This window comes from Macaca thibetana, chromosome 6 (assembly GCF_024542745.1).
Source record: "Macaca thibetana thibetana isolate TM-01 chromosome 6, ASM2454274v1, whole genome shotgun sequence".
NCBI classification, from domain to species: Eukaryota; Metazoa; Chordata; class Mammalia; order Primates; family Cercopithecidae; genus Macaca; species Macaca thibetana.
Genome location: NC_065583.1, coordinates 53466883 through 53483175, shown reverse-complemented (window position 1 = coordinate 53483175; position 16293 = coordinate 53466883). Strand labels below are relative to the sequence as shown.

The window sequence follows — 16293 nt, the reverse complement described above, 5'->3', positions numbered from 1 at the left end:
TCTCTACTGTTTAGATGTGGGTAGAGGAAGAACCACAGGATGGTGTTAGAGAGTTAATTCTAAACCCAGAACATCTATTTCCTAAACCATCTCCCCTTTCCTTTCATGACCTTTTTAAGGCTCGGTTACTGCTTTGAAAATGTGTCATATGTTGGGATAGAACAAACTCAAGAAGCACTGAAAGAGAAAGAGAAGTTAGAGAACAAAGAATTATGGAATCAGATGTGAAACTAAACACCTAAAAAGGAAACACTAGTTGTCAAATTCATTGTGTCAACCAGTACATATCTGAATCCGACAAAAACTACAAGGGAAAGCAATGAAGAGCACTGAGTCACTGCAGACGAGGAATGAGTAAAGAGAGGAGCTGTGAAGGAATCTTGATATCCATGGGATTCCTGCTGTCATGGACTATAAAAAAACCATATTCATTGGTGATGAAGAAGAGTTTTAAATTGTTAATGATGAAATTTCAGTTGTAGGACTGATGGCAACTAGGTGATATAAATTTGTGGCTTGAGAGATGAGGTCTGAATTGATCGACTTAGCTACCCTGTAATTAGCAAACAGGAATCGTTGTTTCCTCCAGACACTATGAAAAGTGTAGCTAGAATTTGGAATTACTAAAATGGATTTACTGTCATGGGGAGACTTAAATTTTAAGAAATCTCAGTAATTAAGATTTTCTTCTAGCTTATTGCTTTGTCCTTTCCTGGGGTAAAATATTTGGAAATGCTTGGTTCTTGGAAATCTGTACTATGCCCTCTTAAATATGGTTAGATGTGTTTAGTTATGTTTGTTTTTATCAAGTGATTTTAAATTTTAAATGTTAAGCATAATCCATATTTCTTTTTATAACCAGGAACCTTTTGAGGATGGCTTTGCAAATGGGGAAGAAAGTACTCCAACCAGAGATGCTGTGGTCACATATACTGCGGAAAGTAAAGGAGTCGTGAAGTTTGGCTGGATCAAGGGTGTATTAGTATGTACATATAGACTTAATTTTATAGTTACAGCATATCTGTTGGTTATAAAATCTTCATAATGTTCTCATCAGTTCTCAAGAGAACTCTTTTTTCTCTTTGTTAACTGTCTTATCTGAGTGCTGTGGAAAACCAAATTAATAGCTTGTATCTCCTTTGCTTTTGGATATTAAATTCAGCAAAGGAGGTGTGCCATTTATTTTGCCAAATTATTCTTGATTCTATATAATGTGTTACTGATGGTATTAAATTATATTTCATTGCCTGTTGTGATTTTCGTGCACTGTCACTTTTCAGAAATTAAGTATGAAGACTATCAAATTGGGAGCATCAGAATCAAGAAGGCTGAGCAGGGAATAGAGCTGAAATATACCTACTTCCTTTCATACTACCCCCATTATGTTTTGAGGAGAAGCGTATAGAAGTTAACAAGCAAGAAAGGAATACAGGAGAAATACTTAAGTGTTGAGTTCGCTTTGTTGCATAGGTTTAGGTGGTTAAGGTTCAGATTTACTTCTGTTTTTCTATGTTTGAATAGGCACTAACGATCTGACTAAAATAGGCTAGATTGCCTTCTCATTGGGACTTTGGAAGCACTTAATAGGGGTTGTATTGGAATTTCAGGGAGAAATAGAGGGAAAAAAAATCACAGTTCTAGTAATAATTTTATTGCCTAATCCGTAAGGTGAATGTGAAGCTTCAGGTTACTGTATTGTTTGCTTGTTCTTAGATTTTAGTGTTTTAGAAGACTATGTTCTATGTATGAACTTAGTAAATAAAAGTGAAAATAGAGGAAACTTTTACAAATAATTAAAATTTTAAAACATGAACAATTGGCATTTTGTATTGACAAATATTATGTAATACTTAAATCTGCTGAAGAAATCATGAAATGAGGATGTTATAAAAGAATAAGCAAAAGTTAAACTTGTATTGATAAAAGGGAATGTGCACTACTTTTTTAAAGGGCTGAATTTTTATATTATTTCTTGTATCTTGTTCTGTTGCTTCTGCTGCTTCACACAATTGTGATGAGTGCATTTATTTTCATACACACTCTTATATGTTACACGGTGTTTATATTAGCTCAAAAGTAAGCTCTTATTAAGCTCTTTATAAAAAACTGTTAAAGAAAAGGGTGGAGTAGGAGTTAGATTTAAAACTATGCATGTCATTCTACTTTGGCTGGTTTAATGCTTACTATATAATGTTTGATGATTCTTCTTTCTCTGTGACATGGCCTCTTTTTCCCTCTTAGGTACGTTGTATGTTAAACATTTGGGGTGTGATGCTCTTCATTAGATTGTCATGGATTGTGGGTCAAGCTGGAATAGGTAAGTGAAGTTATATCCTGCTTGATTTGAGAATAAGCAAAATAACTGTGTCTGAGCTCTTAACCTGATAAAACTCAAGAAATTAGAGTCATTTTGAACTACGTTTTCCTGTACATCAGATTGTTGTCTTAATGTTCCTTTTTTCATAATTCTGATTTGGTTTTTCTAAAATGAGATCAAAATTGGGTAATTTATAACTTAAAATGTAAATTCAGCATTCTTAGACCAACCAGTTTTAGGTAACGACGGGCTTCAACAAGAGTGTAAGTATTCTCACGATCTTTTTTTTCTCCATAAAGGTCTATCAGTCCTTGTAATAATGATGGCCACTGTTGTGACAACTATCACAGGATTGTCTACTTCAGCAATAGCAACTAATGGATTTGTAAGAGGAGGTAAATTGAATCTTTTTGTATCGTCATCATCAGATTACTCTTACTAAACAGAAATCTAAATTGTATTTTTAATTATTTTTTACTTTAACTGAAGCAACATATTAAGTCTATATAGACAAGTAAGTTGCTACTGAGCACTTCCAGACTAGTATATTTCAATGTAAAATTTTATATCAACTCATACAGGTATGCTTTAAGTTATTCAGAGTGTCCCGTAGCAAGAATGGAGCATCTACTTTGGTCTCTTATCCAGTGGGCTGCTTCTTAATTGCCTCCTCCAAGGCTTGCCCTTGGATCATTCAGCAACATGCTCCTGGCATTTGTTCAACATTGTAATGGGGTAACCTCATTCCCCACCTCCATCCCCTATTGAGGGAAACTGAAGCAGTATACCTTCCCCATGATCTAATACAGTTGTGTGAGCTATACCTGGGACTGTAAATTAATTAATTAATTTGGAGATGGAGTCTTACTCTGTCACCCAGGCTGGAGTGCAGTGGCGTGATCTTGGCTCAGTGCAACCTCTGCCTCCCAGGTTTAAGTGATTCTTCTGCCTCAGCCTCCTAAGTAGCTAGGATTACAGACATGCACCACCACGCCCAGCTGAATTTTGTATTTTTAGTAGAGACAGGGTTTTGCCATGTTGGCCAGGCTGGGCTCGAACTCCTGACCTCAGGTGATTTGCCTGCCTTGACCTCCCAAAGTGCTGGGATTACAGATGTGAGCCACTGCACCTGACCCTGGGACTTTAAATTCATACTTTCAAGTCTAGCTTTCTGTGGGCACTATGAGACCTCTCCTTAGAGTCTATAAGATCTGCCTTGTGAGAGTTTTACCCTCCCTAGGAAGAGGACCTAAGAGAGTACAGGAGAATGGAATCAGGATCCCTAAAAACAAGAAGAAAATAATTCCATTTTCCAAATCAAAATTCCTCAGTCAGAGTAAGAAGATCCCTGGAGAAAGGAGACAGAATGTCTGCCAGCACCTGTAAAGTCATGGTAGTAAATCAACTGAGAAAAGATCTATTTCATCTGCCTCAACTATTTTGAATATCCCTGTTTGACATTATGTAACACAATTTCCATTTTACCTGCATCAAGTATTTGGGTGTGGAAGGAAAAGAGAGAGAGAACCAGATTGAGCTTTTGATTTTTCACCATCGTCTTTATATATTTTAGACACCAGAGGATCCAAATCACTAAGACCCTTGGAGGCTGGTGTCTTGTATCAATATGATTATGACTATGCTGAGCATGCATCACTGTTGACTGAAGTTTTATGCTTCTGTTAGCCTGGATTGAGCTATATTGGGATATACGATGCGGATATGTTCAGCAGAGTTAGTCAGATAATGCTGAGAGATACTTTTTGGCTTCTCGTGAACTGGGTACTCCATGTGTCATTTCTCTCTGCCACAACTGGGGAATGAAAGTGGGAAGAGAAATGGACTGGGCTGTTATGTATTTGTAGGGGATCAGCAAATCATCAAATAATTTATCCTTTTCCTCAGACCTTAGAAACTAGGCTGTGAGCCTCAAAAGGAATGAGGCATGAAGCCACTGGCAACATTAACTTCACACTTTTCCCCCATTTGAATCAGACTTTTGGAAGGTAGAGATTTTGCAAGATTGTGACCAAAAAGCCATTTCATTTTTCAATACCATTGGTAGTTTACATATCTATATATCTGTCTATCTATATATCTCTCTCTCTTTACAAATACATTTCCCTCGTAGACTTTGTGTGCAGTCTTCTGTCCTGGAGTGCCAGGGAAAGTATGAGAATGCGGAACCCACACAGATCTGTCCCAAAAAATGACTATATATTGTAATTTTACATGAGTTTCCTGAAAAATCTGTTCACAAAGGAAGAACCTAGAGGCTAAAAACCATTTGAAATTCTGTTATGAGGTGTTCATACAATTGAGAATGTGATACATTTGCTGAAATAATGAAACCCATAGAAGATAAGAGAGAAAGTTATTAATTTAAAGAATGACCAAATACTATGAAGCTTTCTTAGAAGGTATTCATTTTTCACTTAGTGACTTTGGACATCTGGATGATCTTTATAGAATATATATGAGCTGCATTGTCTGCCATGAGTGTTTTCTAGAGATTCTTTATTGACTTCAGGCCCCTTCTGTCTCCTCTGTATCTGACTCAGATTTGGAAACCCCAACATGATTTATTTTGCTATCATGAAAAAAGTATTTTCCACATGGGAGAAAGTAGATACAGACATAAAACGGAGATCACATTATACCTGTATTCAGGATTCTAAATTGAAAGTATTAGTCTTAAAATTTATACTGAAAGTACATATTTTTTAGCTTTTTCCATTAAAGTGACCTGTAGTAAATGACCAACTCAGCGGCAATAATTCTTGTGCCCATGTTGTGTATTTCCACTCAAAAGAACCAGCGGACTTCAGAGAAAAGATTGATTCCTTATCTGGTTAGGAAATGAGCTTAGACAACTTTTCAGATCCAAAAGTATTGAACACTATTAGTTTCATGTCAAAAGGACCTAAGAGTCAACTTAAAGGAGCTAACACTGGCTAAAGTTTGGATAATTTGAACAACGATAATGATGATAACTGACTTGGATGAAAATATATGAAAATATGGATGTAAATCCATAAGTTCACAGTGGAACAAACCAAAAAATCTCACTTTTCACCTTTGAAACACACTAGGGAACCATCTTATGAAAATTGATAAATAAATAGTGTTGACTCAAACTCCTGAAAGTTTTCTTTCCTGAACTCAAGGTAACCAAGAAGTTGATGAGATTTGTTCTTCAGATAATTACTCTACATAATGAGTGAAGGAGGAAAGAGAATTAGAATATTCCAACTTTGAATGGATCAAAGACTTAAATCTGAGACCTGAAACTGTAGAAATTCTAGAAGATAACATTGGAAAAGCTCTTCTAGGCATTGGCTTAGGCAAAGAATTCATGACCAAAAACCCAAAAGCAAATTTAACAAAAACAAAAATAAATGGGACCTAATTAAACTAAAAAGCTTCTGCACAGCAAAAGAAATCAGCAGAGTAAACAGACAACTCACAGAGTAGGAGAAACTACTACGCATTGACAAAGGACTAATATCCAAACTCTACAAGGAACTCAAATCAGCAAGAAAAAAATCAGTCCCATCAAAAAATGGGCAAAGGACATGAATAGACGATTCTTAAAACAAGATATACATATGGCCAACAAACATATGAAAAAATGCTCAACATCACTAATTATCAGAGAAATGCAAATTAGAACCACAATGAGATACCACCTTACTCCTGCAGGAATGGCCATAATTAAAAAAAAAAAAATGAAAATAACAGATGTTGATGTGGATGTTGTGAAAAGGGAACACTTTTACACTGTTGGTGGAAATGTAAACTAATATAACCACTATGGAAAACAGTATGGAGATTCCTTAACTAAAAGTAGAACTCCCATTTAATCCAGCAGTCTTCCTGCTGGGTATCTACCCAAACAAAGGAAAATAAGTCATTATATGAAAAAGACACTTGCACACACGTATTTATAGCAGTAGAATTTGCAATTACAAAAATATGGAACCAACCTAAATGCCCATCAACCAGTGAGTGGATAAAGAAAATGTGGTATATATACACCATGGAATACTATTCAGCCATCAAAAGGAATGAAATAATGGCATTTGTGGCAACCTGGATGGAGTTGGAGACCAACATTCTAAGTGAAGTAACTCAGGAATGGAAAACCAAATCTCATATATTCTTACTTATAAGTGGGAGGTAAGCTATGAGGATGCAAAGGCATAAGAATGATATAATAGACTTTGGGGATGCGGGTGGAAGGGTAGGAGGTGGGTGAGGGATAAAAGACCACACAACCACACATTGGGTATAGTGTGTGCTGCTTGGGTGATGGGTGCACCAAAATCTCAGAAATCACCATTAAATAACATCCATGTAACCAAAAACCTCCTGTTCCCCAAAAACTATTGAAGTAAATTTTTTTTTTAAATTCCAACTTCTGTAAAGCTTTTACTTGATAAGAATACCTGTGAGGTATTGTTTCCCAACAAATTAAATCTGAATCACATTATGCCAGTATCTCCAGAAAGCATTTTATAGAATATGCAGGGGAGAAAGGAACTTCTTAAATGACAGCATAGGGTGATGACAGAAAATTCCAGACTGGGAATCTCTATGGAGCAAGGAATCCTTATTCAAGGCTCAAAAAAAGATGGAGAGGGGAGTTAATGGTTTAAAACAAACTTGAGATTCAATGTATAGTTACGAGTTTTGTTTGCCATTTTAGCTATAAACTACACTTCTTGGTGGTAGCAAGAATCGCTGAGTTGGATTTCCTACAGCTCAACTGCTGAGGACTTGATTTTGGCGGCCTACCTTGTAAGGGCTACTTAGAGAGGACGGTAATAGAGCTAGAATTACCCAGAGGATTGGTGTCTTAAAAGGAAACGGAGAAATACTGTGGGAAAAGTGATGTCTGGTGAACCCATCTGAACTTTTTGTAGACTGAAAGTTGACTATTAAGGGAATTAATAAGGAAATAAATTTTCTTAAAATACTATTCAAGGGTTGGGGCACATTGTGGTTACTGTTTAGTAATTTTCATTCGAAGAGACCCATTTTAAATGAAACTTTGATGCATAGTTTTAAAAAATTAATGTTAACTAATTTGAGATAATGCCTGTTTATCTTGATTCTTAACTGAATTATAACATGTATTTATATTTTATTAATTGAATAATGTTTTATTGTCATCTCAAAAATTACGTGTTTGCAGCTTTGCAGAAGTGTGTGAATTCAGTGAACTTTCCCTAGTGTTGTGTACTTATTGCCATAGGGGAGATTTAATATTACTAATTAATTTTAACATTGGCTTTAACAGTACATTTTAGAGATTAAACAGATAATCTAGAAAAGTTGTACTTTGTTATTAACTTGTCAACAAATGTAGTAATGTCCAACTTTGAAGTCTCATGTAATGGAAACATGCAAGGTTTCTGAAAAAGTCAAAATGTAGAAAATAAAAGATGCTTAGTTTCAGGCCTAATTCAGTTTTAGTAGTAATTTGGGATACTATTATTTATTTATTTATTTATTTGAGACAGAGTCTTGTCCTGTCACCCATGGAGTGCAGTGGCGTGATCTTGGCTCACTGCAAGCTCCGCTTCCCAGGTTCATGCCATTCTCCTGCCTCAGCCTCCTGAGTAGCTGGGACTACAGGTGTCTGCCACCACGCCCGGCTAATTTTTTGTATTTTTAGTAGAGACCGGGTTTCATTGTGTTAGCCAGGATGGTCTCAATCTCCTGACCTCGTGATCCACCCAGCTCAGCCTCCCAAAGTGCTGGGATTACAGGCGTGAGCCACCTCGCCCAGCCGATTTGGGGTACTATTTAAAGCTACTGGAAGCAGGTTAGAGAATCATCACTTAAGTTGCCTGCCTTCCACAGGGTAAGAATAGCAGTGCCAAGGAACTGATGAAGTTTACTTTATTTCTGTCATAGTCCCTGCCTGCAAGACACATTAATGCTTTGCAGATTATTGCAGGCTACAGGGATTTTAGAGCCCTTCCCTGTTCTACGAATCATGGCAGTCTTCTTGAGAGCTTGGATTTTATAGAATTTTCATGGATCTTTGCAACAGGTTTTGCAACTTGAATGGTGCTGGCCAGCAGCCACCTTGACTCAGATCTGCATTTCCTAGATTACACAGAGTTGTCCCTTCTTTAATTAATCCGTGAATTTAGACTCATTCATAGAATAGAGGGCAACTACAGGCAGCCTTTCATAAGATGAAGACTATAAATTCTTGGTTTTAATTCATACTGTATTATATGAACTGAGCAATAGAAAAGAAAGGTTCCTCAATCACTTTTTGTTTGGGGGCATTTAGTTGACTTAGTTAAAAGCAGAGGTCAGTACCTTTTCACATAAAAGCCGTGGTTACATAAAACTTCAGATAGGTAGTTCTGAAGTTTCCAAAATCTAAAATCAACATAAACTTGCCTATTACGTGATGAAGTTTTATGTTACTTGTACTTTAGTCAATCAACAGACAATTGTTGAGCATTTTGTGACAGACACTGGGTTTTTAACAGTGAAAGACAAGATGCTGTGTTCTTATGTTCTTGGAGAGCTTATGTTCAGATAATAATAGTAGCTATTATTTTTTGAGACGTAACTGCTAGGCATGATGCCATGGTGTTGACATACATTATCTTACGTAATGCAACATTGTGGTTAGTCACATTTAACATTTACATGGATAGTGAGAACAAAAAATCAATTATATTCATTTTTTAACAAAATTAATTTTCATGCAGATTCTGCTGGTGAATTTTTAAAATGTCTACATAAGTCATAATTACTTTTATGTACTCATATCTATTTTACTTTTATCTGAACTAATTGAATACCTCCTCATTTTTGTAAATAGATAAAGTCAAAAACATTGGAAATAAGGAAAAACTCTTTCCACATACTGTAACAGAAAGTGCTTTCTGTATTTGAAAAAAACAGAAAGTGCTTTCTGTATTTGAAAAAAACAGAAAGTGCTTTCTGTATTTGAAAAATACAGAAAGATTATCATTGATCATCAAATTTTTTTTGTTTTATTCATTGTGTAACTATTAGTTCCTACAATTATCAAGCAAGGAGTTCTAAGTTAGAATTCAGCTGCATAGTTACTTTTTTAAATAACTAATTTCTTTGAAATTATAACTTTTCAGATCAATGAAATGTTTGAAGCAGCTGTATAATACAACAACACAGTTGTGTTACGAGGTTTATTAGATTTAACATAACATTGTGTTTTCAGTTCAGTAAAACACTATTTGTATACTATGAATAGCTCAGATATGAATCTGGCAAGTAATAGAATTTTCAGCATGGGTTTTTTCTTTACTCATTGGTGATCTTTCAGTTTTGCCAGTTTATGCAGTTTATTATTATTAATACTTCAGCTTGGTTCCAAAATTGTTTGCTGCAGAATTAGGATTATATGTCTTTTCCTCTTGTATCTTAAAATTTAATTGAATTATTCTGGTGATCATTTACAATAAGATAACACCTAATCCTGATTGGAAGATTCCTTGTTTGTCACTTTGCCTTTCCCTGTTTGATAAAATAATGGCAACAAAATAGAGAAAATTTGCCAAACATTAACAGGCAAGGTCTTTATTTTTTATTTGTAAACCAGGGTACTAGAATGTATTTCGTTATTGTCACCCTTTGATTCTTTCCTGAAAACACCAAGAAAACTTTATTTTCACAAAATTTTCGCTTTCTATTCCAACCAACAGTGAGTTTCACTTGTTCCATATCTGTATCCTCACCAACAGTTGATATTGTCCTTTTTATTTTTCATTCTAGTATGTGCGTAATGGTATCTTATGATGGTTTTCATTGGTACTTCCATGATGGCTAAAGATGTTGGGCATCTTCTCATGCACTATAAGTGTCAAATCTGTAGCCCATATTTTGAAGTGTTATTTATTATATTGGGAGTTCTTACTATTGAGTTTTGAGAGGTTCTAGATACAAGTACTTTACCAGATAAATGATTTGTAGTTATTTTCTCTGAGTATATGGCTTGTTTCATTCCTTCAATGGCATCATTAGAAGAGCAGCTCATAGTTTTAGCTATGTCCAGTTCATCACTTTTTCCTTTTTGGATTATGCTTTTGGAGTGGTATCTAAGAAACCTTTCCCTAGCCCAGGCTCCCAAAGATTTTCTTCTGTGTTTTCTTCTAGAGGTTTACAGCTTTAGGTTTTCAGCTAGATGTATTACCATTTGTAGCTAGCTTTTGTATATGTTGTGAAATGTGAATCAAGATTCATATGGATATCCAGTTATTCCAGCACCATTTGTTAAGATGATTTCTTTTCTGTTTACTTACCTTTGTGCTTTTCTCAGAAATTAATTGACCCTACAGGGTGGATCTATTTCTAGTCTCTGTGCCATTCCATTCATCTTTGCAAAAGCCCTTGTGACTCTTACACCATTCATGAAGTTCTGCACTTTAGGTAATAGCAATACGACTAGGATCTGTTTCTTGTTTACACACTTCTAACTCCAGATGTATGGGTTTTCCCCACACAAACCAACTCCCCAACTCTCTGGACACTAATTGGGTATCCAACAATTTGATTAAAGTTTGACACTAATTGCCCAGAGTTGATGCAGACCCTGTAAGTTAAGAGCTCCATCTCACAAGACTACTCCCATTTCAGATGCCAGTTGCAATTCCAGGCCTCCTGTACCTCTGACCAACTGGCTATATATTGGGGGTTTCTACAGCCCCTTCCTCAGGTTTGATGATTTGCTAAAATGGCTCCTAGAACTTAAGAAAACAGCTTACTATCATTAGTTTATAATAAAGACTACAACACAGAAAGAGCCAAATAAAAGAGTTGCATAAAGCATGGTATGGGAGAAGGGATGCAGAGCTTCCATGACCTCTCCAAGTGCCACCCTCCTGGCACCTCTGTGTTCACCAGCCTGAGTTCTCTAAACCCCTTTGTTCATAGAGTTTTCCATTATATAGCCACGATTGATTAAATCGTGTATTTTGCCAGAGTTTAAAATGGAATTGTGATCGGGCTTTATTTTTTCCAAAGGTTTTTAAATTACTTAACTCTTAAAACGATAATAAGAGATAGGTGAGGCAATCATTTTAGTTTTGATTATAGTTATGGGACTAAATAACAGATTGCTTTAGTCTTCTCACAGCTTTACTGTTCACCTATGGCTTAAAATGACAGACCTTTCTGAATCTCAGCCTTACTGTGTGTGAAATTAGAAGTTTAATACCAGGATTCTATGAGGCTACACATATGGACCACAGTGGAAGTGTAGGGAGAGGGTGGTAGGTGGCGAGGAGGAGTTTGGGTCATTTCCTTGATGTGCAGTGATGAGGAGCATCTTTTTATGTATTTATTGGCCACTTGTACTGTCTTCTTTTGGGATGTAGTCACATCTTTAGCCAATTTAAAAATTGGGTTGTCCTTTTGTTACTGATTTGTAGATTTTTCTATATATCTAGATATGTTATTAGATTTGACATACATATTGTGTGTATTCGTTCTCAATACCATTTTGATGAAGTCCAGTTTCTCTCTCTCTCTTTTTTTATGCTAGTGCTTTGTTCATGGTAGAAATATTTGCCTATCCCAAGGCCATTAAGATATTCTCCTATATTTTCTTCTAGAAGCTTTATAGTTTTAGTTTTTAGATTTTTATCTGTGAACAACCTCAAATTAATTTTGAGGTATAATGTGAGATGGAGAGTGTAGTTTTTCTTCCTACCCTTTTTGCCCCCAGCCTTGTACACATATCCACTTGTTTTGGCACCATTTGTTGAAACAACTGTTTCTTATTGAGTTGTTTTTGATACCATTGTTGAAAAATCAGTTGTCTGTCATCTGGACTAAATTCTGTTGCATTTATTTGTTTGTTTATCCTATACTGGCACTATCTTGTCTTGATTGGTTAGTTTCATAGTAAGTCTAAGTCTTCTAACTTTTCTTTTTCAAAATTGTTTTGGCTTTTCTAGATCTTTGGCATTTTCATATAAATTTTTGATTTAGGATGCCAATTTCTGCCAAAAAATTGGATTAATAACCTAAATATATAAGGAGCTCAAACAACTCCGGGAACAAAAGCTAATAATCCAATTTAAAAATGCGTAAAAGATTTGAATAGACATTTCTCAGAAGAAGATATACAAATGGCAAGCAGGTATATGAAAAGGCAGTAAGCATCACTGGTCATCAGAGAAATGCAAATCATATAAAAAAATCAGGCAGTAACAAATGCTAGAGAGGATGTTGGAGAAAAGAGAACTCTTGTACACTGTTGGTGGGAATGTAAATTAATATAACCACTATGGAGGACAGTTTGGAAGTTCCTCAAAAAAACTAAAAATAGAGCTACCATATGATCCAGTGCTGTGTATATACCCAAAAGAAAGGAAATCAGTATACTGGAGAGAGAGCTGCACTCCCATGTTTGTTGCAGTGCTCTTCACAATAGCCATGATTTGTCATCTGTGAATAGAGATGGTTTTTACTTTTTCTTTAGAGTCTCTAGGACTTTTTCTCCTCTTTTTCTTGACTGTTGAACTAGCTAAGACCTGTGGTACCATGTTGACTAGAAGTGGTGAGAATAAACATCCTTTCCTTGTTCCTAGTCTTGGAATGAGTTCATTATCACTGTTAACTATAAGATTTTAAAATATGTCATTTGTCAGATTGAGTTCTATTTCTGAGTTGCTGAGCATATTTATCATAAATGGATAGTGAATTTTGTCATGATTCTCCTGCATCTGTTGAACTGAATGTATTTTTTCTTCCCTTATTCTATTATCACAACCTATATGTGTATATATATATATATTTTTTTTTTTCTTGCGTCTAAAACAACCTACTTTTTGTAGGATAAACTTCACTAGGTCAGAGATATTATCCTTTCTGTCGAATTTTACTTGCTAAGACTTTAACATTTTTGAGTATGACCATAAGGAATATTGGTCTGGAATTTTTTTTTTTTTTTTTTTTTTTTTCTGAGACGGAGTGTTGCTCTGTCGCCCAGGCTGGAGTGCAGTGGCGTGATCTCGGCTCACTGCAAGCTCCACCTCAAGGGTTCACACCATTCTCCTGCCTCAGCCTCCCAAGTAGCTGGGACAACAGGCACCAGCCACCATGCCAGGCTAATTTTTTGTATTTTTAGTAGAGACGGGGTTTCACCGTGTTAGCCAGAATGGTCTCAATCTCCTGACCTTGTGATCCGCCCACCTTGGCCTCCCAAAGTGCCGGGATTACAGGCGTGAGCCACTGTGCCCGGACTGGAATTGTCTTTTTTTTATAATAACCTTATTAGGTTTTCATGTCAGTATTATGCTCATCTTATGTGTTCCCTTTTCCTCTATTTTCTGAAAGAGTTTGTGTAAAATTGATCTTATTTCTTCCTCACTGGTGAAGTCATCTGCGCCTATAGTTTTTTGTTTTTCTTCTTTGTTTTTGATTAGCTATTGTTTATCAGTTTTTTTTTTCAATATTTAAGAATAATTTTTGGCTTTCTTCTTACTATTTTTTCCATTTTAGATTTTATTTACTCTTCTTCCAGTTTCTCAAGGTAGAAGCTTAGATTATTGATACATCCTCATTTTTTAGTATAAGCATTTAAAACAAATTTTACTGTAATTTCTATGTTAGGTATATCTCACTAATTTTATGTTGCACTTTCATTATCAAATCAGTTCAAAATACTTTCTAATTTCCCTTGTGATTTATTTAAAAGTGTGTTACATAATTTAAACATTTAGGGATCTTTCATGCATCTAATATAGTTCTGTTATGGTCAGTAATATACAGTGTGTCATTTCAGGTTTTTGAAATTGAGACTTATTTTATGACTGATACCAGTTTTTAATGTTGGGCTTTTGATTAGCCTAGTTAGGTTTTTGATTACTGATTGGAGATTTAATAAGAGTTACAGGGGCATATATCCCCAAATCAAGATGTAATAATGATGGAACTCAGTATTGTCACTACTTAGTATCTCTAGCATCTGACTAATTATGTTCTTTACAGTCAGGGTTTAGGGTAGTTTATGGCCAAATTCTGAGACCCCATCAGGACTTTTTTTCCATATTAACATCTGTGTTTGCTTGATCCATAGATTTTTTTAATGAAATAATTTTTATTTTCTATTAATGTCTTCAGCATCTTTAGCGATAACAGGAAGGCTGATTTACAAGAGTTTATCATACATGTTGTACTGGTAAGCAATTAAGTCAGGGAGATCTGAGTTTAAATACAGTTATTTACTTAGCTGCTTCCATGACCTTAGCCAAATTACTTAACCTCCCTGAGCCATAATTTTCTCATTTGTAAAATGAGGATGACAGCAGTACTTTAGTAGAATTAAGTTAAATGTGTAGTATTTAACAAAATAAGGTGTATACCTAGTCTGTGCTGATTAGTAAAAAAATACCACAGTCTTTCAGAGTGGTAGATCTTAATAATAATAACCTCTAGGAAATAGGAATGGAAGTGGGAGGAAATAGGGCAAATAACTGTTGCTTTTCATAAGAAATAATAGAAGATGATGTGCAGTTGTTTTTATATTCTTATCCATGTGTCACTTCCTTTTTCTTGAAAACAATACAAATCTTTTAAAATGTGAGTTTTACGTTTTAAGTTTCTGTATTTGTGAAAGACTTTTAAATATTGTGAAATCTCAGTTAGCATTTTATAAAATCAAAACTTTAAGGCACATAACATGAATTTCTTGCTTTAATAGGTCCTATTGGTCATATTTCTGATTCTAAAGTTTGTATTGTCAACAACTAAAGACAGGAGTGTTGACCAATTTCAGTAACCTGTCTTTGTGACTCCATTTTCTCATCTATAAAATCAGGATAAACTGTTTTAATTCATTTTTGCTATTGGGAGTAGATGAAATAATTTGTTAATTTTGAAAACATGTTAAATAAAGGCTGATAATTATACTATTGTAGGGATTTTCCTTGTGATTAATTATAATGTGATGTAATATATTCATTCTAAGATCTTTGACAAAATTGTCATTATGTAAATTAATTGGAGTTTTTAGTGTTCAAGAATATTTCATAGAAAATTTTAAGTCATTTTTATCTCATAAAATCATGAGGCTAATGTTAAATGGTTGGGTTGCTTTTTTTTTAATTTTCAGGGTCATGAAAACTAAGGAAGTTTTATAGTGGATGGATTTTAAAGTATAGAATGTTTTGAGCAAATTGATAGGAATCAACTATAAAACCTGTTACAGGCATTTTCCAAAATGAAGTTTGCATCATTAGTACTTTAACTGTAGGATTTTTTTGTTGATACATTTACCTTCTTTATACTGGGTGAACAATAGAAACAAATATTCAGCTGTTTAATGACATTTCACTATATGGTCTCAAGTATTCCATCAGTTTATAGAAATATGTATATAGCTTTATGTAACTTCAGTACTATTAAAACCAGGTTTTGATTATGACCTAATAGCCAAATTTAAATTAGAATTTTAGAAGAGCTCTTAGAGACTTCAGGTAAGCATTAGATTGACTCTGAATCATAATACCGATTTATTTTTTAAATTAGAAAAAGAACTTGCTTCTTGATAGCTTATTTAATATTTTTGCTTATTCTGCCATTTAGACAGGATTTACTAGGATACAAACTACATCTTTTAGGGGTACCATTATATGCTGTTGTGAGACTTTTTTTTTTTTTTGTCTTGGTATTCACCTTACTAGCAAATTGCCATAATTAAGTAATTAAAATCATACCAACTGTGATTTAGAAGTTACATTAAGGCTGGGCGTGGTGGCTCACACCTGTGATTCCAGCACTTTTGGGAGGCTGAGGTGGGGAGATCACTTGAGGTCAGGGGTTTGAGACCAGCCTGGCCAACACGGTGAAACTCCATCTCTACTAATAATACAAAAATTAGTCACGCCTGTAATCCTAGCACTTTGGGAGGCTGAGGCGGGTGGATCACGAGGTCAGAAGATTGAGACCATCCTGGC

At 35.0% G+C, this 16293-nt stretch overlaps 2 protein-coding genes across 3 annotated transcripts in view; both read left to right on the top strand.

Annotated features, from left to right (window-relative positions):
• Positions 1 to 16293, top strand: part of ISOC1 (isochorismatase domain containing 1) — a 1173170-nt gene that overhangs the window by 184212 nt on the left and 972665 nt on the right. The gene's annotated exons all lie outside the window — the stretch shown is intronic.
• SLC12A2 (solute carrier family 12 member 2) overlaps positions 1 to 16293 on the top strand; it is a 103546-nt gene that overhangs the window by 28377 nt on the left and 58876 nt on the right. For both annotated transcript variants that reach the window (XM_050795751.1, XM_050795750.1), the window contains exons 2-4: positions 863 to 982; positions 2242 to 2317; positions 2617 to 2712. In XM_050795751.1, coding sequence (XP_050651708.1) covers positions 863 to 982; positions 2242 to 2317; positions 2617 to 2712 — 292 coding nt within the window. The remainder of the gene's footprint in view (positions 1 to 862; positions 983 to 2241; positions 2318 to 2616; positions 2713 to 16293) is intronic.